Source organism: Artemia franciscana, unplaced genomic scaffold (genome assembly GCF_032884065.1).
Source record: "Artemia franciscana unplaced genomic scaffold, ASM3288406v1 Scaffold_2535, whole genome shotgun sequence".
NCBI lineage: Eukaryota > Metazoa > Arthropoda > Branchiopoda > Anostraca > Artemiidae > Artemia > Artemia franciscana.
This window is the reverse complement of record NW_027063383.1, coordinates 1,238-22,801: the sequence shown is the minus strand read 5'-3', so window position 1 is coordinate 22,801 and position 21,564 is coordinate 1,238. Positions and strand designations below refer to the sequence as shown.

Below are 21,564 nucleotides of genomic sequence, written 5' to 3'. Positions count from 1 at the left end.
CGCAGTGGGAGCCTAGTGTTAAAAATTATTTGGGGCAAGATCTCCTAGAAATAATGTACTATTATATGTTATACTGCACATAAATAACTAAAGTATGAAACGAATTTCTCATTCAAATGAATCCTTCAGCATGTTGCCTGCACTAATTGTTCATATTATTTTCAAATTTTACACGTTTAGGGACAAAATCTGCCCCCCCCTTCCTCCACCTTTTGCAAGTATTCAGAAGCTGTAAAATTTTATACAACGGCTACAGATAAATTCAAAATTATTGTCTCTCTCAAAAAGTTTACTGTTTGGCTTTTTGATCAATTTGCAATGATATATCGTCAGTCGGATATCAAAAGTCACCATAGGTCTAAATTTTCACAAGAGGAAAAAGAAAACCTCAAAACTGTTCTATTTTCTCCTCCAGTAACCGTAAAACAAAAACGATTGATTTGTAAAATCAGTACACATCAATCCGTTTTGTTTTACGGTTGTCAGAGGGAGAAAAAAGTTGTAAGTTTTTTTTTGCTCTTCTGAAAATATACATAATGGATATGAGATTTTTTGATACCCGACTAACTATGTGCAACTTTATGATCTTACTAAGCTTTACTACTTGGCAAGTACGCATTAGTTTGTTGAGAGCTTACCTTATGGGGCATGGACAAATAAAAAAAGACACTAGAACAAGCAAATTATATACAAAGCCTGAACAAATTATGGAGCACCTAAGATTCTAAAGCTTTGGAAGCCGAGGCTTGACCCCCCCTCTGTTCTTTTGACTGGCTTTAATTATTTTTGACTGTAAAGAAATTAATTAGATATTCCAATTAAGATGTGTACGTATGCAATTAAATACAGCACATTTCTTTTGGATTCAGATAAAAAGTGTTCTGAAATTTGTATATCAAAAGGAAGCTTTTATATAAAATGAAAAGAATGATTAAAACAAGTGATCTATCGCATGGTTATATCCCGGTCACATGGTAACTGTCCCTATTTTCTGTCCTGCTCTCTAAGAAAGACTACATGAGTTTTCTCATTTAGGTTTTGGCACATAGCATTTTATTTGGGACAAACTGCAATGCGCCAAATCGCCATCTTATAGTGTTGATTGGATGCATATGGGGAAATGATGGGTGTGGTCAGGACAGGCTGCCCTCAAATCACATTTGACTTTTAGAAACGACAATATAACTTCCAATTTTAAATCAAATGAGCCCGATCTAAAATTTATACGACCACTCATTCCATAAAAGCCTTATATGCCCCCAAGACATGACTTACAATCCTATGTCAACCCCTCTTTTCACATAAAATTTGATTAAATTATAGGATAGTGATGACGTTCAAAATAGTCCAAAGAACATATAATAATGTCCATAGGGTTGACACAACCCCCCAGCACCCTGGGAATATGGTTTTAAGTTATCCCCTTGGGGCATGTAACAGTTTTGATGGAATGAGCGGACTTCTAAACTTTAGACTGGGCTCATTTGATTTGAAATTGGAAGTTATAGTGCCCTTTCTAAGAGTCAAAATTGATTTCAGGGCTACCAACCCTTCCCCCAGCCTTCTCATTTCCCTAAAGATATCTAATCAAAATTTGGAGATGGCAATTTGCCTCATTGTATTTCAAGTGTCCGGAAATTATGTCTTTTTGGAAGACACCCCCACCCCACAACTCTCAGGGCAAGGGTTGTAAGTTATGCCCTGGGTGCATATGAGGTTGTTATAGAAAGGGTGGCTGTTTAACTTTAAAAGAGGTTCATTCGGCTAAAAATTGTGTTCTAGTTTTTTTTTAAGAGTCGAAAGTGACGGAGGGCATTTAGCCTCCCCTCCCCTTCAAGCCAGCCCTTTTTTCAACAATTGCATCTTATTGAAAGATGAGATAGCGGCTTTGTTCAAAATGGTCCAAAGAGTAAAAATAATACCTCTAAGGTTGACAACCCCGCGCCCTGGGGATAGAGTTGTAAATTATGTCAAAAGGAAATGTATGGTTTTCATGGAATTGGCGGTCTTGTAAACTTTAAAATGGGCTCCTTCGATTTGAAATTGGAAGTTGTAGTTTTCTTTTTAAGAGTCAAAGCTATTGGGGAACATCTAGTCCCCCTCCTTCTCCACGATTATCATTACGGTTAACAACTCAAAACAAAATTTGATGATAACAATTTTGTTCATCATAGTTGAAAAGTCCAGAAATTATTTATGTGAGGAAGACACCCTCACAGTTAAGCCAAGACTGAACTTTTCTTGGCTGAATTTTTTTGTTAAGAAGTAATGATGCCTAGGCTATTTAAAAAAATGGATTTTTAACCGAGAACTTTTATTGTAAGTGTTTTATTGTCTATTATTTTCTTTACTGAAGAGGGCCCTTAGATATAGGGCCCAAATATTCAAATAGGTTAGATTCGTTCACTGTTTTGGGAAAAAGCCCTCATTATTCTTTCTTCCGTATTTGTATTATGTAAAGGCAGTGTGGTCTTCGTCATTATTTACGTCACGCCTATTTTCTTGGTATTTGAATGGCCCATAGACACCCTACTCAAGTTTCAAGTTTGTCAATATTATACCTAATGTTTGGAGGGTGTCATATTCCATACGTATAAAATGAGGTTTTAAATTTCTAGCTGTTGGAACTTGGAACCCACATAAAGTTTAAACAGCCAGTCAGAGTAGTACAGTTTTCGACCAAGTGAAAATATTACTTACACGCGAGGAATTCTAGTGAGTTAAACTCACCAGAAATTAGAGAAACGCTTACAACAGCATAAGGATGATATCACCATTATAAATTCTAATATTTCGTGTGTTTCTTTTGATTCTGCTTTAAGCAGATATGTGTTTTAAAATCCTCAAGTAACCCCACTCTAGAGTTCATAATCAATGAGAAAATAAGATTTGATATTGAATGGATGAACACACGTAAATCATACCTTACACTTTTCTAAGCTGCAACTTTAAAACCTTATACAAAAACATCAATACTTGTCGAAAAGAAATCAGTTTGGTTTCAGATGGATAGGATTCAACCCATTTTAAAAGTATTATAAGCTGAATCTTGGTTTTAGTGAAATTTGATTGCCAGAGAGCCTTTGAGCACTTCAATTTAGATTAAATGATTAATAAATAAAGCCAACTTACAGGGTCATCCTCAGTAAGAATGCCGAAGCCTAGCCAATTGAAGTTCGAGAGCTCCTCCCCTTCTATATAAAGTGGCTGAAAAAGAAAAGACATATGGTGCTTCATTTTGACAGCACTATCCTGCCCCTGATATTTTAGATTTTACATATTTTGGATGATTGACCAATGTGACCAAAATAATGGTGCTTATCTGTTAGCCAGTACACACTCTAAGATTTAGGTCTACAGGTACGGGGTTGAAACAACTGAGACGCTTGGGATATAGCTAAGATATACATAATTTTGACTGTGTGTTTGGGCATTGGGGAGGGTTAAGCATAGTGGGATTGCAAGTAAAATGTAACCGAACCTAGCTAAAATACCAACTAAATATTTATCAAAACATAGTTACAATGCAGTTTTTCACAGAGCCAGAGCTCAAGTACTTCTTTTTTCAAAGGAGGGGGTGGTGGTAAAGTTATGCATAAATATTTAAAAAAATATTTCAGTTTTAGGGAGATTGGCAGAATGTGGAACAGATTTTGAAATAAATACAATCTACAAACCCCTAACCTCCACCTTTGAAAATAAAACTTTTTGAGCACTTCTTACTTTATGTAGTTGATAGGGTGGGCATCTCCTTTCTCCGTCATCGTGAAATATAAAATTTCCAACGATTTTTCTATTAATATCCTTTATTTTTCATTTGCCTATTCTTGTATTTTTAAGTTCATCCCACTTCTTAAAATGTGCCCCCTCCCCCAAATACCGCTGTCTAAGATCTTTGTTTCGTGGCCCTTAAGCCAAGAAGTTTAACTGGGCGGTGGTACACCACCGGTAGTTGGCAGCGGTGTATCGCCTGTTTTCGGTACGGCTTCGAAGATTAATAAGAAGCCAATGAAAAAACTGCTTTTCAGAATCAAATTATTTCTAGGAAAGCTCGTCATAATAGCTGTTAGGTAAAACTTATTTTTCTTGTGTAGAAATGTATACTATGGATTAGGGTTATATTAAACAAAAGGGTAACCTTTTATGGTTATATAAACTACTTTGCTAGAGTGAAAGGTATAGATAAGATTAAAGAAAATGTTTTTAAGTGGTTAACTATTTCGCCCTTTCGCATAAGCGTTAGTTCATTTTCAGTCTTATATATAGTAAAAACCAAATAAAAGTACAAGTATAATTCGCATAATCAATACATGGAATTTACCTGGCAAATCTAGATGTCATTAGGTGGCATATGGTGCGGGATGGCGTTTTTTTAGATATCTAAGTGATTTTTAGCATTTTTTTCCCAGAAAAAAAATTCGGTAGTTTATTCTAGGAAAGGTGTGCTATTTGTTATATGCCAAGGCAACCTGAATTAGAAAATTCATAATTGTCAGTGTATGTCAAATTTTGAGACTAGGGTAAGTTTTAATTAAGAATGAGTAATTGTCATTCTTTTATAATAATTTAAAAAAAAAAATTATTTTGCCGTTCTGTTTGCCCCCTAGGGGATAAACTACTGTTCATTTGTATGTTACATATCTACAGTTGATCCGTTTGAGTCAGCTACGCTTTAAAGTGCCAGAGCAAACCATTCAGATGACGTACTGTGATAGATCAGTCGCTCTGCCTTTTTGGCTCACTAGATTTACCGAATTCAACGGCCATTGCAAGGTGCTGATGGAGTCCGTTGCTTCACATCATGTGGGTGGAAAATAATTTTAATCTCCTTATTTTAAATATGGACTCACGGAGATACACAGGATGGGAAAATTGTTTTATTTTGGTTAGTTATGTTTTGAAGTTTATTATGAACTGAAAAAAATATCTATAATTCTTATTTGCACCTCTGAGTATACGATGTCCATTTAGCCAAATCATGCGCTTTGTTGCTTGATATCTTAGTTGGCTTATGAATGACCGTACTATAACTATTATTTAGAGGTTTTTTCGTCATACACTTGCGGTAGCCATCTTACTAGCCCGTATTATATTCAGCTACCTTTCTGTTTTGGAAGTCGTGACCAATGGTAGTAGTTGCAATAGCAATTTTACATAATTGATTTTAAGTGTTGAATGGGCTAGTTTTTGATACTGGTTTCTTTTTTATTGTCAAACCTGGAGAATCATTTGGAACATCTGTTACTTCAAAGACACTACCTGATAGAATAAAGGTGGAACTAGAAATATTTTTTGAAGATTGATTTTCCTTTACTGCTTGCTGGAGCTGTAGTAATGAAGAACATGCTTCAAATTAAAAAAATCGATAGAAAAACCAATTTGATACTATATTTTGAGTCATGAGTGGGGATGAGTAAAAGGAAATACAGATAGTGAGTCGATCGGAGTAGAATCCTTCTTTTAAAACTTTGACCTCGTGACTACCAAACGAAGCAACAACATGTTCTAAGTTGAAAGTTGAGGAAATTGGCCCAGTATATGAAAATTTACCGTTCTTAGGCCATCCATATTATTAGAGAAAAGCGCAGCCCCGAAAGATTTGTAATTGGGAGACATTTTGTTTGTTATATCTACATTTAAATCTTCGCAAATGATAACAGATTTAGAGGCAACTTTTTTAAGAAACCTGCCTAAAGGCTAGCAGGCAGACACAAATCATAAATCAGACTGTTTGTTGTTATAATTGTTTGGCAGAAAAACGTTAATTACTACGTGAGTTTCAACCTTTGCTGAATCAACCTTTTTATCAAGGTTCTTTAAGTAGTTCCAGAGTCTAGAAACAAGAAGTATTAGGCAGATGATAAGCTTTAAGAATACGAAATATTAAAATTTTGCTTATACAAGCTGTCCAATCTTTATTTAGATAGATAAAATAAAATGTTTTAATTTATTTTCTTGTTTGTTGCCTCAGGCTGAATGTTCTTGGTTGAGAAGTGACTTCACAAGGAGACTTCACAAGCATCAGAAGAGCTGGGATGAGGAGTAATTTCACTTTGCATAGGATGAGCAAAAAACATGACTAGTTCAAAAATGTTAAGGGCTCTTTTTCTTTTAAAATGTGAAATGCAAGGAGAAAAAAAAGCATAAACAAAAATTTTACAGAGAATGAAACGAATTTAAGGTTGAAAGCCCTTGATTTTTATTTTAACTTTAAAATTACAAGAAGCCTGGTCTGTTGCAACGACTTTCTATGTGAAAATGAAGCCTATCACACAAAAAGACGGCAACAGTTTACAGGCTTACACGGTTAGTTTTTTACTGCGAAATTTCCTGCTCAGCCGAGAAAGAAAAAGTATTTTAATCGATTAGAGATAAAAGACATCTAAAGAATTGATAAAATAAATAAATAAACAAAGACCAGATCATTACTCTAAAGGAGCAATGTGAATGTGTCATCGGGTTCAGATCAAGATTCTGACCTGGATACAAAGAAGACTACAACCGCCACTGGTCCTCTTTAGGCAATCTATATATATAAAATCTGTTATATTTAAACTATCATTATACTTTAAAAAATTTAAGTATCAAGATTCGTACCATGAAAACTGGGATCTTATTAAATTATATTAAAATTTTCAAAGAGTAATATTTTGACAATGGATTAAAACAATTCCAAAATCTTAAAAAAGAAAACCCAAAGTTTGAAGCTTAGTAGAAATTATTGTTATAAATTGTATTTGCTTTTATGATCATATATATTTGAAAAAACTGCAATATGAAAAGACAGCGAATTGTCTGAAGTTAGAATACAAGGGACAATAAAAATCCATATATACAATCCTTTGGCGTGCCGGCAGCTGGGGTCAGGTGGTGAAGCCACCTAGTACCAGTTAGTATCTATCTATCTATATAAAAATGTAGTATCTGTCCAGCCATATGTTACACTATTTTTACCGTTACATGTTATTTATCTTCTATAATATAAAAACTAGCTGTTGGGGTGGCGCGAAGCCACCCCAACACCTAGTTTGGGGCGCTTCGCGCCCTCCAAGCCCCCCCCCCCCGCGTGCCTAAGTCGTTACGCGCCATTGTAGTTGTGTCCCTGTGTCCCACCTGTGATATATATATATATATATATATATATATATATATATATATATATATATATATATATATATATATATATATATATATATATATATATATATATATATATATATATATATACTAGCTGTTGGGGTGGCGCTTCGCACCACCCCAACACCTAGTTGGTGGGGAGCTTCGCGCCCCCAAAAGCCCCCCCGCGCGCGTATGTCGTTACGCTTCATATTAGTTACGCGCCATTGTAGTTGAGTCCCTGTGTCCCACCTGTGAATATAGATAGATTTATATATGTGTTTCAAACTACGTAAAAATTGCGAATATACAACATTCTTGGCTTTCCCATTGTCTGTGCATATACAAAGCCGTATGTACTAATAATGACGTCATATGCAAACGCTCTTTTTACAAACAAACAAACATGCATACACAGAACTCGTTTTTATATAGATAGATAGATAGATAGATACAATACAAATTAACTGCGTAAAACTTGCGAATATACAACATTCTTCGCTGTCCAATTGTCGCTGCATATAAATAGATTGTCAGGTTTACCGACCCTTGAACATGCAACGTACAATTGTCCATGGGAAAAACAATCAGTATTAAGATCTATACCACATTTTTCTAATGATTGACCTTGAGCTTTGTTAATGGTGATTGCAAATGCTAATCGAATTTGGAATTGCAGTCTTTTAAATTGAAAAGGCAGATCCGTTGGAATCATGGGAATGCGAGGAATAAGAACAGCCTCACCCTCAAAAGGCCCTGTCAAGATTTTGGCCTCTATTAGGTTTTCCATTGTTTTTTTTACGGCAAGTCGCGTGCCATTGCAAAGCTTTGGTGGGTTGATATTTCTTAAAAGTATTATTGGTACGCCTATTTTTAGTTCTAGCACGTGTGGTGGAAACCCTGAAAGATCTATGGAATTTAAAAATTCAGATGGATAATTAACCGCTTCATTTGGTTCTAAAACTGTGTCGACTGTTTTGTAAAGGACTGCCTGGTCTCGAATCTTGGTCAAAACAATATTGTTGATTTCGTTGACGTCTATATTTTTGGGTGCGAGAATCGCTCTTTCACTTAGCCATGTATTATTTTTATAATTTTTTAGAATATTCGGAAATACTTTTTCAATCAATTCATATTTGGACGTCACTAAATTACAGAAATCAGCAGGTAGTTGTATACGTCCTGAAATTGAGTCTACTGGGAGCTTTCCGTTTCCAATTGCCAGCAATTGATCTGAAAATTTTTGACCAGAGTCATCGTTTTGCAATCGGACACGCGTATTTGTAGTTAATTTTAATATTTTTATGTGTGCACATAAATTAGAATTTTTCAGGCAAGCATTCATTTCGTCTGCAGGTGTTGATCTAGGTATTATAGGTAATGTTTGCCTGAAATCTCCCGCAAGCAATATTAATGTGCTGCCAAAGGGTTTCGACTTCCCTCTCAAATCTTTCAAGCATTGATCCAGTGCCTCGAGCGATTTTTTGTGTGCCATTGTGCACTCATCCCAAATAATAAGTTTGCATTGCTGCAATACTTTACCCATCCCAGATGATTTGGAAATATTGCAAGTGGGAGTTTCTGTATAATGCAAATTCAGAGGCAATTTCAAAGCGGAATGAGCAGTTCTTCCACCAGGCAGCAATGTTGCGGCTATTCCAGACGACGCAATTGCCAACGCTATATCAATTTTTGATCGAATTGATGCCAGAATCAGTTTTATCACAAACGTTTTACCAGTACCTCCTGGCGCATCCAAAAAGAAAATTTCTCCAACGTTGTTATCGACACAATGCATTATCGTATCATAAATGTCTTTTTGTTCCGACGTTAACTTGGAAATTTTATTTTGTACATACGACAATAGATCACTCGTACTGTAACTTTGTTCAAGATCCAATTCTACACACGTCGAAACAGCAGCGATACGGTTAGGTGAAGGCATTCCCAAATCCTGAAGAGGTTTGTTTGCCATACGTACGCACAAATCTTCTATAATAACTAAAGTGTAGTTATAAATTTCTGATATAAAATCAAAAGTCATATCTGACGTCTCTAACTGTTTTCGATGGAGTATATCTTCGGACATTTTTTAATTATAATAAATAATTTTGACCTCCAATAAATTCAGAGCTTGGCATGCACTACGGTAAGTGTCATGTATAGTACCGTTTACAGTTCTCAAATACTCAAAGGATATCGGACCGGGTACATTCACCAAAAGCAGGCGTAGAAAGAAGCATTCATGTTGATTGGGGTGAACGGTGTAGAGTCTTCCTATCGTGGTATCTTTGAAGATGGTAGGTTGGCCGTCGACTGATTTACCCTGTTTTTGACGTTCAAATACTTTATTTTTAGTATTCCACGTGTAATACGAAGGCACTTCAGTATACAGCAGTTTTTTTGCAAAAGAATCATTTTTGCAAAGCGAAAAAAAAGCTGTTAATGTTGTATCCGGTGGATTCAGGGCTCTTTGTTGCACGTTGGTGTCCGTGAAATAAACACGTTGACCATTCTGTAAATGTACTGCTAAGTGAACAACAGCTGGACTACGTTCATGTATCGGAAATGAAAGAATTCGCCAAACAGCTTCATTACTGCTTATGTATCTTCCAGCCTGATATTGTACGATTTCGTCGAAATCTTTGATTTCGGGCTGCAAGCCAAAAACTGCCATGTCACTGCCTTTGTTGACGTATTTACATATGTATTTGATTGCCTTTACGGAGTTACAGTATTCAACGTTTATGTGTGCATTAAATGTTTTTGATAATAATGGGGAATATGGAACAACCCACTGGTTATCTACTTCGATGGTGGTACTGTTGCGCTTCTTTATTATTGCTGTTTTACCGCCATCTTCAGTAGATCTTCTTCTATATTGTGGGTAACCATCATTGCCAGTAATTGTGTTTGATGCTAAAAGTCGAGGATATTGCTTTGTGCACCTTCCTTTGGCCATGCATGGTGAATTTTCGTTCAGTGCACCGCAAGGTCCATGTATCATATTTTTTACAATAATATCGTGTAACCCCTTATCGACATTTTTATCAGGTATTTCAGCGGAAATCACATCATCAATTTCGTTCGAAGTAATTTTTTTATGTAGCCAGATTAGTATATGTGCGTATGGCAAACCTCGTTTTTGCCATTCCGCTGAGTACATCCAGCATCGCACTGACCCAAACACTTCAAGTTTTACTATGTAGTTTATCAGTGATTTCAACTTTTGCCGGAAGACACGGGCCGTAATGTCATGCCTATGAACCGCCGATTGTCCTTGAAGTAAAAGCTGCAGTATCTCGTCCCAAGATTGATTACATGTAAATGTAATAAATAAATCTGGACGACCATAGAGACGAACATACGCAATAGCATCTTGAGCATATTCATGCATATGACGGGGACTGCCAGCATATGACGAAGGTAAAATTGTTAATCTTCCAACGTTTGTGGTATTACCGTCATTTATAACTGCATCTCGCAAATGAATGTATTGTTCAGAGCGGAGCTTGGTCTGATTCAGGCGGATATATAGCAAACGTTCTGATTCAATTTTAGCATACATATCAACGACAAATTGTTGAAATAATTCACGGCATTTTAAAATATAATTTTCTTCATCCTGCCGAATCATGAGTCTATAGGAATAATACTGCATTGCACTGCATTTCTTATTCATTCCTTTGTTAGTGGCTGGATTCATCAATTTAATATTAAAGTGTTAGCCGTCGGCTCCATCCCAAAAAATGATAGGATATTGTAGGGCATCGTAGCATCGATGAGTTTCAGCAATTCTTAACAACTGAGCGTTTCGCTTATGAAGAATAATATCTCGAGGCAAAAACTGATCACCGACCATAACGATTGCCACTTCGTCGATAGTTGGAGCATTGTATCTACGCACATGTTGGCCAGGAGGCGTTTTTTCAGCAGAAATAACAATTTTATGCGTATCAGTAGGCATCAAATCGATGGCTGTTTTGAACAGACGCACTAAATTATTATTTTCGTGGAAAAGATGTTGCAATTGGGAAACGATTGTCCTTTCAACGTCGGGAGAAATTTCGCAACGCGGATTCAATTCAAAATTTCTATCACTGATTAAGTACAATTGTAAAAATCTATGATTCTCGCCTGAGAATGGTAGAAGGGACCCTGCTCTATGATAAATTTGCCCTTTTACTTATGAAAGTAGACATAAATTGATCGATTTTCGATTGGGCTCCAAACGACGTCATTTGGAAACATGAGTTGTATTTTCTGATTTTTGACAAAAAACGCTTAGATTCTGACGTAGTTCCAGTAAGGAAAGTCTTCAATGGCTCTGGTGGTGCAGCCAATAGAGAAAGTTTAACTTTTCCTGAGGCGCAAGACATTCCCATTGTTTCACTATTGAATTTCACGGACCTTGCAATAGGGACAAATTTTAGACATTGTCCCGATTTGAACACATCTACTCAAGCTATAATCATCGACTGGGCTGTACCTGAATGCCAGGCGATAACTTTCAGGTTGCTCTGATTCCTCGGCAAGCTTTCTTTTCTTACTTTCTCTATCAGCAGCAAGCCTGATTTCTTGCTGTTTTTGTGATTCCTCGGCACGCCTTCTTTTTTCACTTTCTCTTTTAGCAGCAAGTCTGCTTTCGCGTTGCTCTGGTAGTTCCTCGGCACTCTTTCTGTTCTTTCTTTCTCTATTAGCCTCAAGACTGTTTCCTTGCTGTTCTTTTGATTCCTCGGTACGCTTTCTGTTCTTTCTTTCTCTATCAGCCTCAAGCCTGTTTCCTTGCTGTTCTTTGATTCCTCGGCACGCTTTCTTTTCTGACTTTCTCTATTAGCAGCAAGTTTTTTGGCATAGACTCTTTGAGCATCTTCATCGGCTTTTGCCATTGTAAGATCATCAGTAATTTTAAACTTAAACATTAATAGATTTCTACGTGAACATATATGTCTTAAATATCTTTAATGACGTCACCGTCATAGCAAAAATGACGACAACTAACTTCATGATTAAATATCTTTAATGAAGTCACCGTCATAGCAAAAATGACGACAACTAACTTCATGACGTCAGTCGACACAGAAACATGACGTCACCTGACAGACAGACACACAGACAGACAACTTATTTTTATATATATAGATATATATATATCTATATATATATATATATTGCATATAAACAGATTGTCAGGTTTACTGACTCTTGAACATGCAACATATAATTGTCCATGGGAACAGCAATCCGTATTCAGATCTATACCTCATTATTCTAATGATGTATCCTTGTCGTCATTTATATTCCCTGTGTCCCGGTCGTCATTTGTGTCCCGGTGTCCCAGTTCGTAATTTTTCTTTGAGTGTCCCGGTCGTCATTTATATTCCCTGTGTCCCGGTGTCCTGGTCGTCATTTGTGTACTGGTGTCCCGGTCTGTAATTTCTATTCGAACAATCCCTGTGTCCTGGTCGTCATTTATATATCCCGCCTGTGTCCCCGGCGTCTCCGTTGTAGTTGTGTCCCTGTGTCCCGGTCGTCATTTATATTCCATGTGTCCCAGTCGTGATTTGTGTCCGGGCGTCCCAGTCTGTAATTTCTCTTTGAGGTTCCTGGTCGTCATTTATATTCCCTGTGTCCCGGTCGTCATTTGTGTCCAGGTGTCCCGGTATGTAATTTCATCAGTTGACAAACATGACGTCAGTCGAAAAACAACTTCATGACGCATAGAGCTCAATCCTTATAATTACGTCAGTCGACAAACATGACGTCAGTCGAAACACAAACATGACGTCACTCGACACACAAACACACAGACAAATTATTTATATATATATAGATAAGTTGTCTCTGTGTCAGTGTGTCGAGTGAAGTCATGTTTTATGTGTCGGCTGACGTCGTTTTTGTCGACTGACGAAATTACAGACCGAGACATCGGGACACAAATGACAACCGGGACACCGAGACATAGGGAATATAAATGCCGACCGGGACACTCAAAGAGAAATTACAGACCGGGACACCGGAACACAAATGACGAACAGGAAAAAATGACGACCTGGCCACAGGGAATATAAATGACGACCAGGACGCTCAAAGAGAAATTACAGACAGGGACACCGGAACACAAATGACGATCGGGACAAAAATGACGACCGGGACACAGGGAATATAAATGACGACCGTGACCGGGACACAGGGATTGTTCGAATAGTAATTACAGACCGGGACGCAAATGACGACCAGGACACCAGGACACAGGGAATATAAATGACGACCGGGACGCTCAAAGGGAAATTACAAAAAGGGACACCGGGACACAAATGACGACCGGGACACATTCGTGCCCCCCAGCGTCCCGTTGTTGTTGTTTCCCTGTGTCCCGGTCGTCATTTGTATCCCGGTGCTTTGTTGATGGTGATTGCTAATCAAACATTCCTTTTGTCCCGGTCGCTTTCTCTTTGAATGTCCCGGTCGTAATTTATATTCCCTATGTCCTGGTCGTCATTTGTGTCCCGATGTCCCAGTGTGTAATTTTGTCAATCAACAAACATGACGTCAGTCGACACAAAAAACATGACGTCAATCGACACACAGACACCCAGACAACTTATTTTTTGATTGTGTGTGGCTATACTGTTTGACCTATGTGATTGTATGGATGAGTAGGGTTAAGGCCTCATTCAAGTGCTGGTCTATATTAATGACTAATTTAGGAAAACAGTCTTCCTTTTCTCCTTCTGTCTTCTTTTTTTTTTTTTTTTTTTTTTTTTTTTTTTTTTTTTTTTTTTTTGTGCTGTAGCATTGGTGATTTCTCTTTTCATGATATATATAGATGTCTCGGTCGTCATTTGTGTCCCGATGTCTCGATGTGTAATTTCGTCAATCAAAAAACATGACGTCAGTCAACACACAAACATGACGTCACTCGACACAAACACACACACAGACAACTTATTTTTATATATCTAGAGCTATTGGGGTGGTACTTCGCGCCACCCCAATACCTAGTTAGTGGGTGCTTCGAGCCCCTCCCCCCAAGCCCCCCCACACGCGTAAGTCGTTACGCGCCATATTAGTTACTCGACATTGTAGTTCTGTCCCTGTGTCCCACCTGTGAATAGAGATAGATATAAATATATGTTTGTAACTACCTAAAACATGCGAATATACAACATTTTTCGCTGTCCCATTGTCTGTGCATATAAATAGATTGTCAGGTTTACTGACTCTTGAACATGCAACATATAATTGTCCATGGGAAAAACAATCCGTATTCAGATCTATACCTCATTATTCTAATGATGTGTCCCTGTGTCCCGGTCGTCATTTATATTCCCTGTGTCCCGGTCGTCATTTGTGTCCCGGTGTCCTAGTTTGTAATTTCTCTTTGAGTATCCCGGTCGTCATTTATATTCCCTGTGTCTCGGTGTCCCGGTCGTCATTTGTGTCCCGTAGTCCCGGTCTGTAATTTTTCTTCGAACAATCCCTGTGTCCTGGTCGTCATTTATATATCCCTCCTGTGCCCCCGGCGTCCCCGTTGTAGTTGTGTCCCTGTGTCCCGGTTGTCAATAATAATCCCTGTGTCCCGGTTTTGATTTGTGTCCCAGTCTGTAATTTCTCTTTGAGGTTCCCGGTCGTCATTCATATTTCCTCTGTCTTGGTCATCATTTGCGTCTCGGTCTGTAATTTCTCTTTGAGTGTTTTTTCTTTTTAGTTTTTTTCAGTTTTTTACCTTTTTTCTTTTTTCAGTTTTCTTTTTCTTCTTTATTTTTCAGCGTCACTATGAAGTATATATCGCCAATTCTTTGTTTTTTTTTTTAACTTAAATCTGGTAGGCATTGATGACCTTATCCAAGTCAAAATCCCAAACCCAATCATCATCGCTATCATTTTCAGTTTTGATATGTTTTTGCTCTCGCTGTCCAGGTGGATTTTCATCTAACTGCGCGGTTTTGCGTTTTTTAGCCGCAAGCCTGTTTTCTTGCTGTTCTTGTGATTCCTCGGCACGCTTTCTTTTCTTACTTTCTCTATCAGCCGCAAACCTCCTTTCTTGCTGTTCTTGTGATTCCTCGCCACGCTTTCTTTTCTTACTTTCTCTATCAGCAGCAAGTTTTTTGGCATAGACTCTTTGAGCAGCTTCCTCGGCTGTTGCAATTGTAGGTTCTTCAGTCATTTTACAATTAAACTTTTTTCCGTGAATGAATGTCTTAAATACGAATGTCTATAAATATCTTAAATGTTGGGTTGGCACGAAGAGCAACCCCAACAGCTAGTTTTCTATATATATATATATAAATAAGTTGTATGTATGTTATGTCTGTTACACTGAGGGTATGCATATAACGTCTGAAAAATAAAGAAGAAAAAGAAAACAAACTAAAATGTAAAAACTGGGAATTGCATAAATATTTCGAAATATTTTGACAATAGATTAAAGTAATTCGAAAACCCAAAAAGACCTTTAGCAAGCTAGGCACGTGAAGAGGAATTTTTAGTATAGATCTGAAAATGACAGAAGAAACAGCCGAGGAATATGCCCAAATAGTTAATTCAAAGAGAAATTTTAGTATAAATCCTACAATAGCAGAAGAAACAGCCGAGGAATCTGCTCAAAGGGTTAATGCCAAAACGCTTGCGGCTAAAAAACGCAAAACCGCGCAGTTAATTAACTATTGCGCAGTATATTAACTAATTAAATATCTCTTTTAATTAACTATCTGAGTAGCTTCTTCGGCTGTTTCTTCTGTCATTTTAAGATCTATACTAAAAATTCCTCTTTACGTGCTAAGCTTGCTAAAGCTCAACAATTTATAATAAACCTCAAATTTTAAGTATCTGTTTTAAGGTTTTCGAATTACTTTAATCTATTGTCAAAATATTTCGAAATATTTATGCAATTCCCAGTTTTTACATTTTAGTTTGTTTTCTTTTTCTACTTTATTTTCCAGACATCATATGTCTTGCGTAACAGACATAGTATAACAGACATAACACACAAATAACTTATTTTTATATAACTTATCTATATAAAAATAAGTTGTCTGTCTGTTATGTCTGTAACACTTTGTCTGTTACGCCAGATTATATCTTCTATATATATAAAAGAAAACAAACTAGAATGTAAAAACTGGAAATTGCATAGATATTTCAAAATATTTTGACAATAGATTAAAGTAATTCAAAAAAAGAAAAATAGTAAAAAACTAAGAAAAAACTAAAAAGAAAAAATGTAAAAAAATAAAAAAGATAAAAAACTAAAAAGAAAAAAAAACTAAAAAAAGCTAAAAAATTAAAAAAAGAAAAAACTAAAAAAAAAACTGGGAATTGCACAAATATTTAAATATATTTTGACAATAGAGTAACAAAATTCGAAAACCTTAAAACAGAACCCCAAATTTTGAGGTTTAATATATATATATATATATTACTAGCTGTTGGGGTGGCGCTTCGCGCCACCCCAACACCTAGTTGGTGGGGGCGCTTCGCGCCCCCCCCCAAGCCCCCCCGCGCGCGTAAGTCGTTACGCGCCATAATAGTTACGCGCCATTGTAGTTGTGTCCCTATGTCCCACCTGTGAATATAGATATATATATATATATATATATGGTTTTAACTACGTAAAACTTGCGAATATACAACATTCTTTGCTGTCCCATTGTCTTTGCATATAAATAGATTGTCAGGTTATCCCCCTGTTTCCCCCGGTGTCCCCGTTGTAGTTGTGTCCCTGTGTCCCGGTCGTCATTTATATTCCCTGTGTCCCGGGTCCCGGTCATCATTTGTATCCCGGTGTCCCGGTCTGTATATACATTCGTTTTTTAGTTTTGTTTTTCTCCTTTATTTTTTTCCTTTTTTTTTCTTTTTTAGCTTATTTAGATTTTTAGATTTTTTAGTTTTTTTTATTAGTTTTTAGTTTTTATTTCTTTTTAGTTTTTTTGTCCCGGTCGTCATTTATATCCCCCTGTTTCCCCCGGTGTCCCCGTTGTAGTTGTGTCCCTGTGTCCCGGTCGTTATTTATATTCCCTGTGTCCCGGTCGTCATTTGTATCCCGGTGTACCGGTCTGTATATGCATTCGTTTTTTAGTTTTGTTTTTCTCCTTTATTTTTTTCCTTTTTTTTCTTTTTTAGTTTATTTAGATTTTTAGATTTTTTAGTTTTTTTATTAGTTTTTAGTTTTTTTTTCTTTTTAGTTTTTTTGTAGTTTTTACCTTCTTTTTAGTTTTGTTAATTTTTTTTTTTACTTGTGTCCTGGTCGTCATTTATACTCCCTGTGTCCCGGTGCTTTGTTGATTGCTAATCGAACATTCCTTTTGTCCTGGTCGCTTTCTCTTTGAGTGTCGTCATTTATTTTTTTCTTTTTTAGTTCTTTTAGTTTTTACCTTTTTTAGTTTTTTTTTAGTTTTTAGTTTTTTTAGTTTTTTACCTTTTTTTAGTTTTTTTAGTTTTTTAGCTTTTTTATTTTTTTTATTAGTTTTTAGTTTTTTTGTAGTTTTTGCCTTTTTTTTTAGTTTTTTGTCCTGGTCGCTTTCTCTTTGAGTGTCGTCATTTATTAGTTTTTTCCTTTTTTTTTTTAGTTTTTTATTGGTTTTTACCTTTATTTTAGCTTATTTTTCAGTTTTTTCCTTTTTTTTAGTTTTTTTTTATTTTTTATTTTTTTTAGTTTTTTACCTTTTTTTAGTTTTTTTAGTTTTTTTAGTTTTTTAGCTTTTTTACTTTTTTTATTAGTTTTTAGTTTTTTTTTGTAGTTTTTGCCTTTTTTTAGTTTTTTCAGTTTTTTTTTTAGTTTTTTATTGGTTTTTACCTTTATAGTTTTTTTAGTTTTTTAGCTTTTTTATTTTTTTTATTAGTTTTTAGTTTTTTTTGTAGTTTTTGCCTTTTTTTAGTTTTTTCAGTTTTGACGTCACCTAATCCAGTTTTTTCAGGTGACGTCACCTGACACATCCATCCACACATCCATCCATCCATCCATCCACAGACAACTTATTTTTATATATATAGATATATATATACTAGCTGTTGGGGTGGCGCTTTGCACCACCCCAACACCTAGTTGGTGGGGCGCTTCGCGCCCCCCCAAGCCCCCCCGCGCGCGTAAGTCGTTACGCGCCATATTAGTTACGCGCCATTGTAGTTGTGTCCCTGTGTCCCACCTGTGAATAGAGATAGATATAAATATATGTTTTTAACTACGTAAAACATGCGAATATACAACATTCTTCGCTGTCCCATTGTCTGTGCATATAAATAGATTGTCAGGTTTACTGACTCTTGAACATGCAACATATAATTGTCCATGGGAAAAACAATCCGTATTCAGATCTATACCTCATTATTCTAATGATGTGTCCCTGTGTCCCGGTCGTCATTTATATCTTTTTTTTGTTTTTTTTTTTTTAGTTTTTTAGTTTTTAGTTTTTTACCCTTTTTTTAGTTTTTTTTTGTTTTTTAGCTTTTTTAGTTTTTTTTTAGTATTTTCCTTTTAGTTTTTTTTGTAGTTTTTATCTTTTTTTCGTTTTTTTCTTCTTTTGTATTAATGCTAAAGCTAAGGTTTGAACCTGGAACCTCTCGGACCTAGAACCTGGAACATAACGCTTTACCAACTGAGCTACTGTATTTGTATTTGTATCGGATTAACGACGCTTCTTGACTACTAAGGTCCCTGCTACGGCCCTGTAGTGCATTCCTGCAGCATGGTTCGATCTCTGGGTCCTGTATTACCACGCTAAGGTCAAACCCACTGCGCCAACACAGGTAGTTATATAACTGAGCTACTTCGGCTTGAATACATGCGTTTTTGAATTGGTATGTGATGAAATAATTCAGAGGTCATATGCGGACAGTGCCGTCACTCGACACACATACACACAGACAACTTATTTTTATATATATACTAGCTGTTGGGGTGGTGCTTCGCGCCACCCCAACACCTTGTTGGTGGGGCACTTTGCGCCCCCCAAGCCCCCCCGCGCGCGTAAGTCGTTACGCGCCATATTAGTTACGCGCCATTGTAGTTGTGTCCCTGTGTCCCACCTGTGAATAGAGATAGATATAAATAAATGTTTTTAACTACGTAAAACATGCGAATATACAACATTCTTATATACAATTAAACATTTTTCCGTGAACAAATGTCTTGAATACCGTTAATGACGTCACCGTCAAAGCAAAAATGACGACAACTAATTTCATGACGTCAGTCAACACAGAAACATGACGTCACCTGATCCACAGACAGACAAACAACTTATTTTTATATATATAGAAGATAGATAGATAGATATCTATCTATCTATATAAAAATAAGCTGTCTGTGGATCTGTGGATCGTGGATCAGGTGACGTCATGTTTCGGCTGACGTCATGAAATTAGTTGCCATCATTTTTGCTTTGAAGGTGACGTCATTCAAGTTATATAAGACATATGTTCGCGTAGAATTCTATTAATGTTTATGTTTACAATGACTGATGATGATGCTCAAAGAGTCTATGCCAAAAAACTTGCTGCTGATAGAGAAAGTCAGAAAAGAAAGCGTGCCGAGGAATCAAAAGAACAGCAAGGAAACAGGCTTGAGGCTAAAGAACGCAAAACCGTGCAGTTAGATGAAGATCCACCTGGACAGCGAGAGTCAAAACATATTAAAACTGAAAATGATAGCGATGATGATTGGGTTTGGGATTTTGACTTGGATAAGGTCATCAATGACTACCAGATTTTAGTTAAAAAAACAAAGGTTCGGCGATATGTATTTCATAGTGAAGCTGAAAAATAAAGAAGAAAAAGAAAACTGAAAAAAGAAAAAGAGAAATTACAGACTGGGATACCGGGACACAAATGACGACCGGGACACAGGGAATATAAATGACGACCAGGACACAGGTATTTAAGAATATCGTTCAAAGACAAATTTTTAATTGTAAGAAGACCGTTGAAAGAGAAATTTCTAATTGTAAAATGACTGAAAAACCTACAATGGCAACGGTACCACCATCGAAGTAGATAACCAGTGGGTTTACGGCCAACCTACCATCTTCAAAGATACCACGATAGGAAGACTCTACACCGTTCACCCCAATCAACATGAATGCTTCTTTCTACGCCTGCTTTTGGTGAATGTACCCGGTCCGACATCCTTTGAGTATTTGAGAACTGTAAACGGTACTATACATGACACTTACCGTAGTGCATGCCAAGCTCTGAATTTATTGGAGAGACCAGGACACAGGTATTTAAGAATATCGTTCAAAGACAAATTTTTAATTGTAAGAAGACCGTTGAAAGAGAAATTTCTAATTGTAAAATGACTGAAAAACCTACAATGGCAACGGTACCACCATCGAAGTAGATAACCAGTGGGTTTACGGCCAACCTACCATCTTCAAAGATACCACGATTCAAAGATAACCCCAAGTCAAATTCGTACTCTTGCTCTCCATCAGCTCCTACAGAGTTATGGGAAAAATATAAGTCAAAAATGTCCGAAGATATACTCCATCGAAAACAGTTAGAGACGTCAGAAATGACTTTTAATTTTACATCAGAAATTTATAACACTTTAGTTATTATAGAAGATTTGTGCGTACGTATGGCAAACAAACCTCTTCAGGATTTGGGAATGCCTTCACCTAACCGTATCGCTGCTGTTTCGACATGTGTAGAATTGGATCGTGAACAAAGTTACAGTACGAGTGATCTATTGTCGTATGTACAAAATAACATTTACAAGTTAACGTCGGAACAAAAAGACATTTATGATACGATAGACTCAATTTCAGGACGTATACAACTACCTGCTGATTTCTGTAGTTTAGTGACGTCCAAAAATGAATTGATTGAAGAAGTATTTCCGAATATTCTAAAAAATTATAAAAATAATAAATGGCTAAGTGAAAGAGCGATTCTCGCACCCAAAAATATAGACGTCCACGAAATCAACAATATTGTTTTGACCAAGATTCGAGACCAGGCAGTCCTTTGCAAGTCAGTCGACACAGTTTTGGAACCAAATGAAGCGGTTAATTATCTATCTGAATTTTTAAATTCCATATATCTTTCAGGGTTTCCACCACACGTGCTACAACTAAAAATAGGCGTACCAATAATACTTTTAAGAAATATCAACCCACCAAAGCTTTGCAATGGCACGCAACTTGCCGTAAAAAAAACAATGGAAAGCCTAATAGAGGCGATATAAAAACGAGTTGTGTGTATGCATGTTTGTTTGTTTGTAAAAAGAGCGTTTGCATATGACGTCATTATTAGTGCATACGGCTTTGTATATGCACAGACAATGGGAAAGCCAAGAATGTTGTATATTCGCAATTTTTACGTAGTTTAACTCCTGCAGACGAAATGAATGCTTGCCTGAAAAATTCTAATTTATGGGCACACGTAAAAATATTAAAATTAACTACAAATATGCGTGTCCGATTGCAAAACGATGATTCTGGTCAA

General features: G+C 36.5%; 1 protein-coding gene across 1 annotated transcript in view; it reads right to left on the bottom strand.

Annotated features, from left to right (window-relative positions):
• LOC136042958 (craniofacial development protein 2-like) overlaps positions 1–20,552 on the bottom strand; it is a gene marked incomplete at its 5' end in the record, with an annotated part of 28,122 nt that extends 7,570 nt beyond the window's left edge. Inside the window, one exon of the mRNA XM_065727860.1 lies at positions 20,484–20,552. Coding sequence (XP_065583932.1) covers positions 20,484–20,552 — 69 coding nt within the window. The remainder of the gene's footprint in view (positions 1–20,483) is intronic.
• Between the last annotated feature and the right edge of the window lie 1,012 nt (positions 20,553–21,564).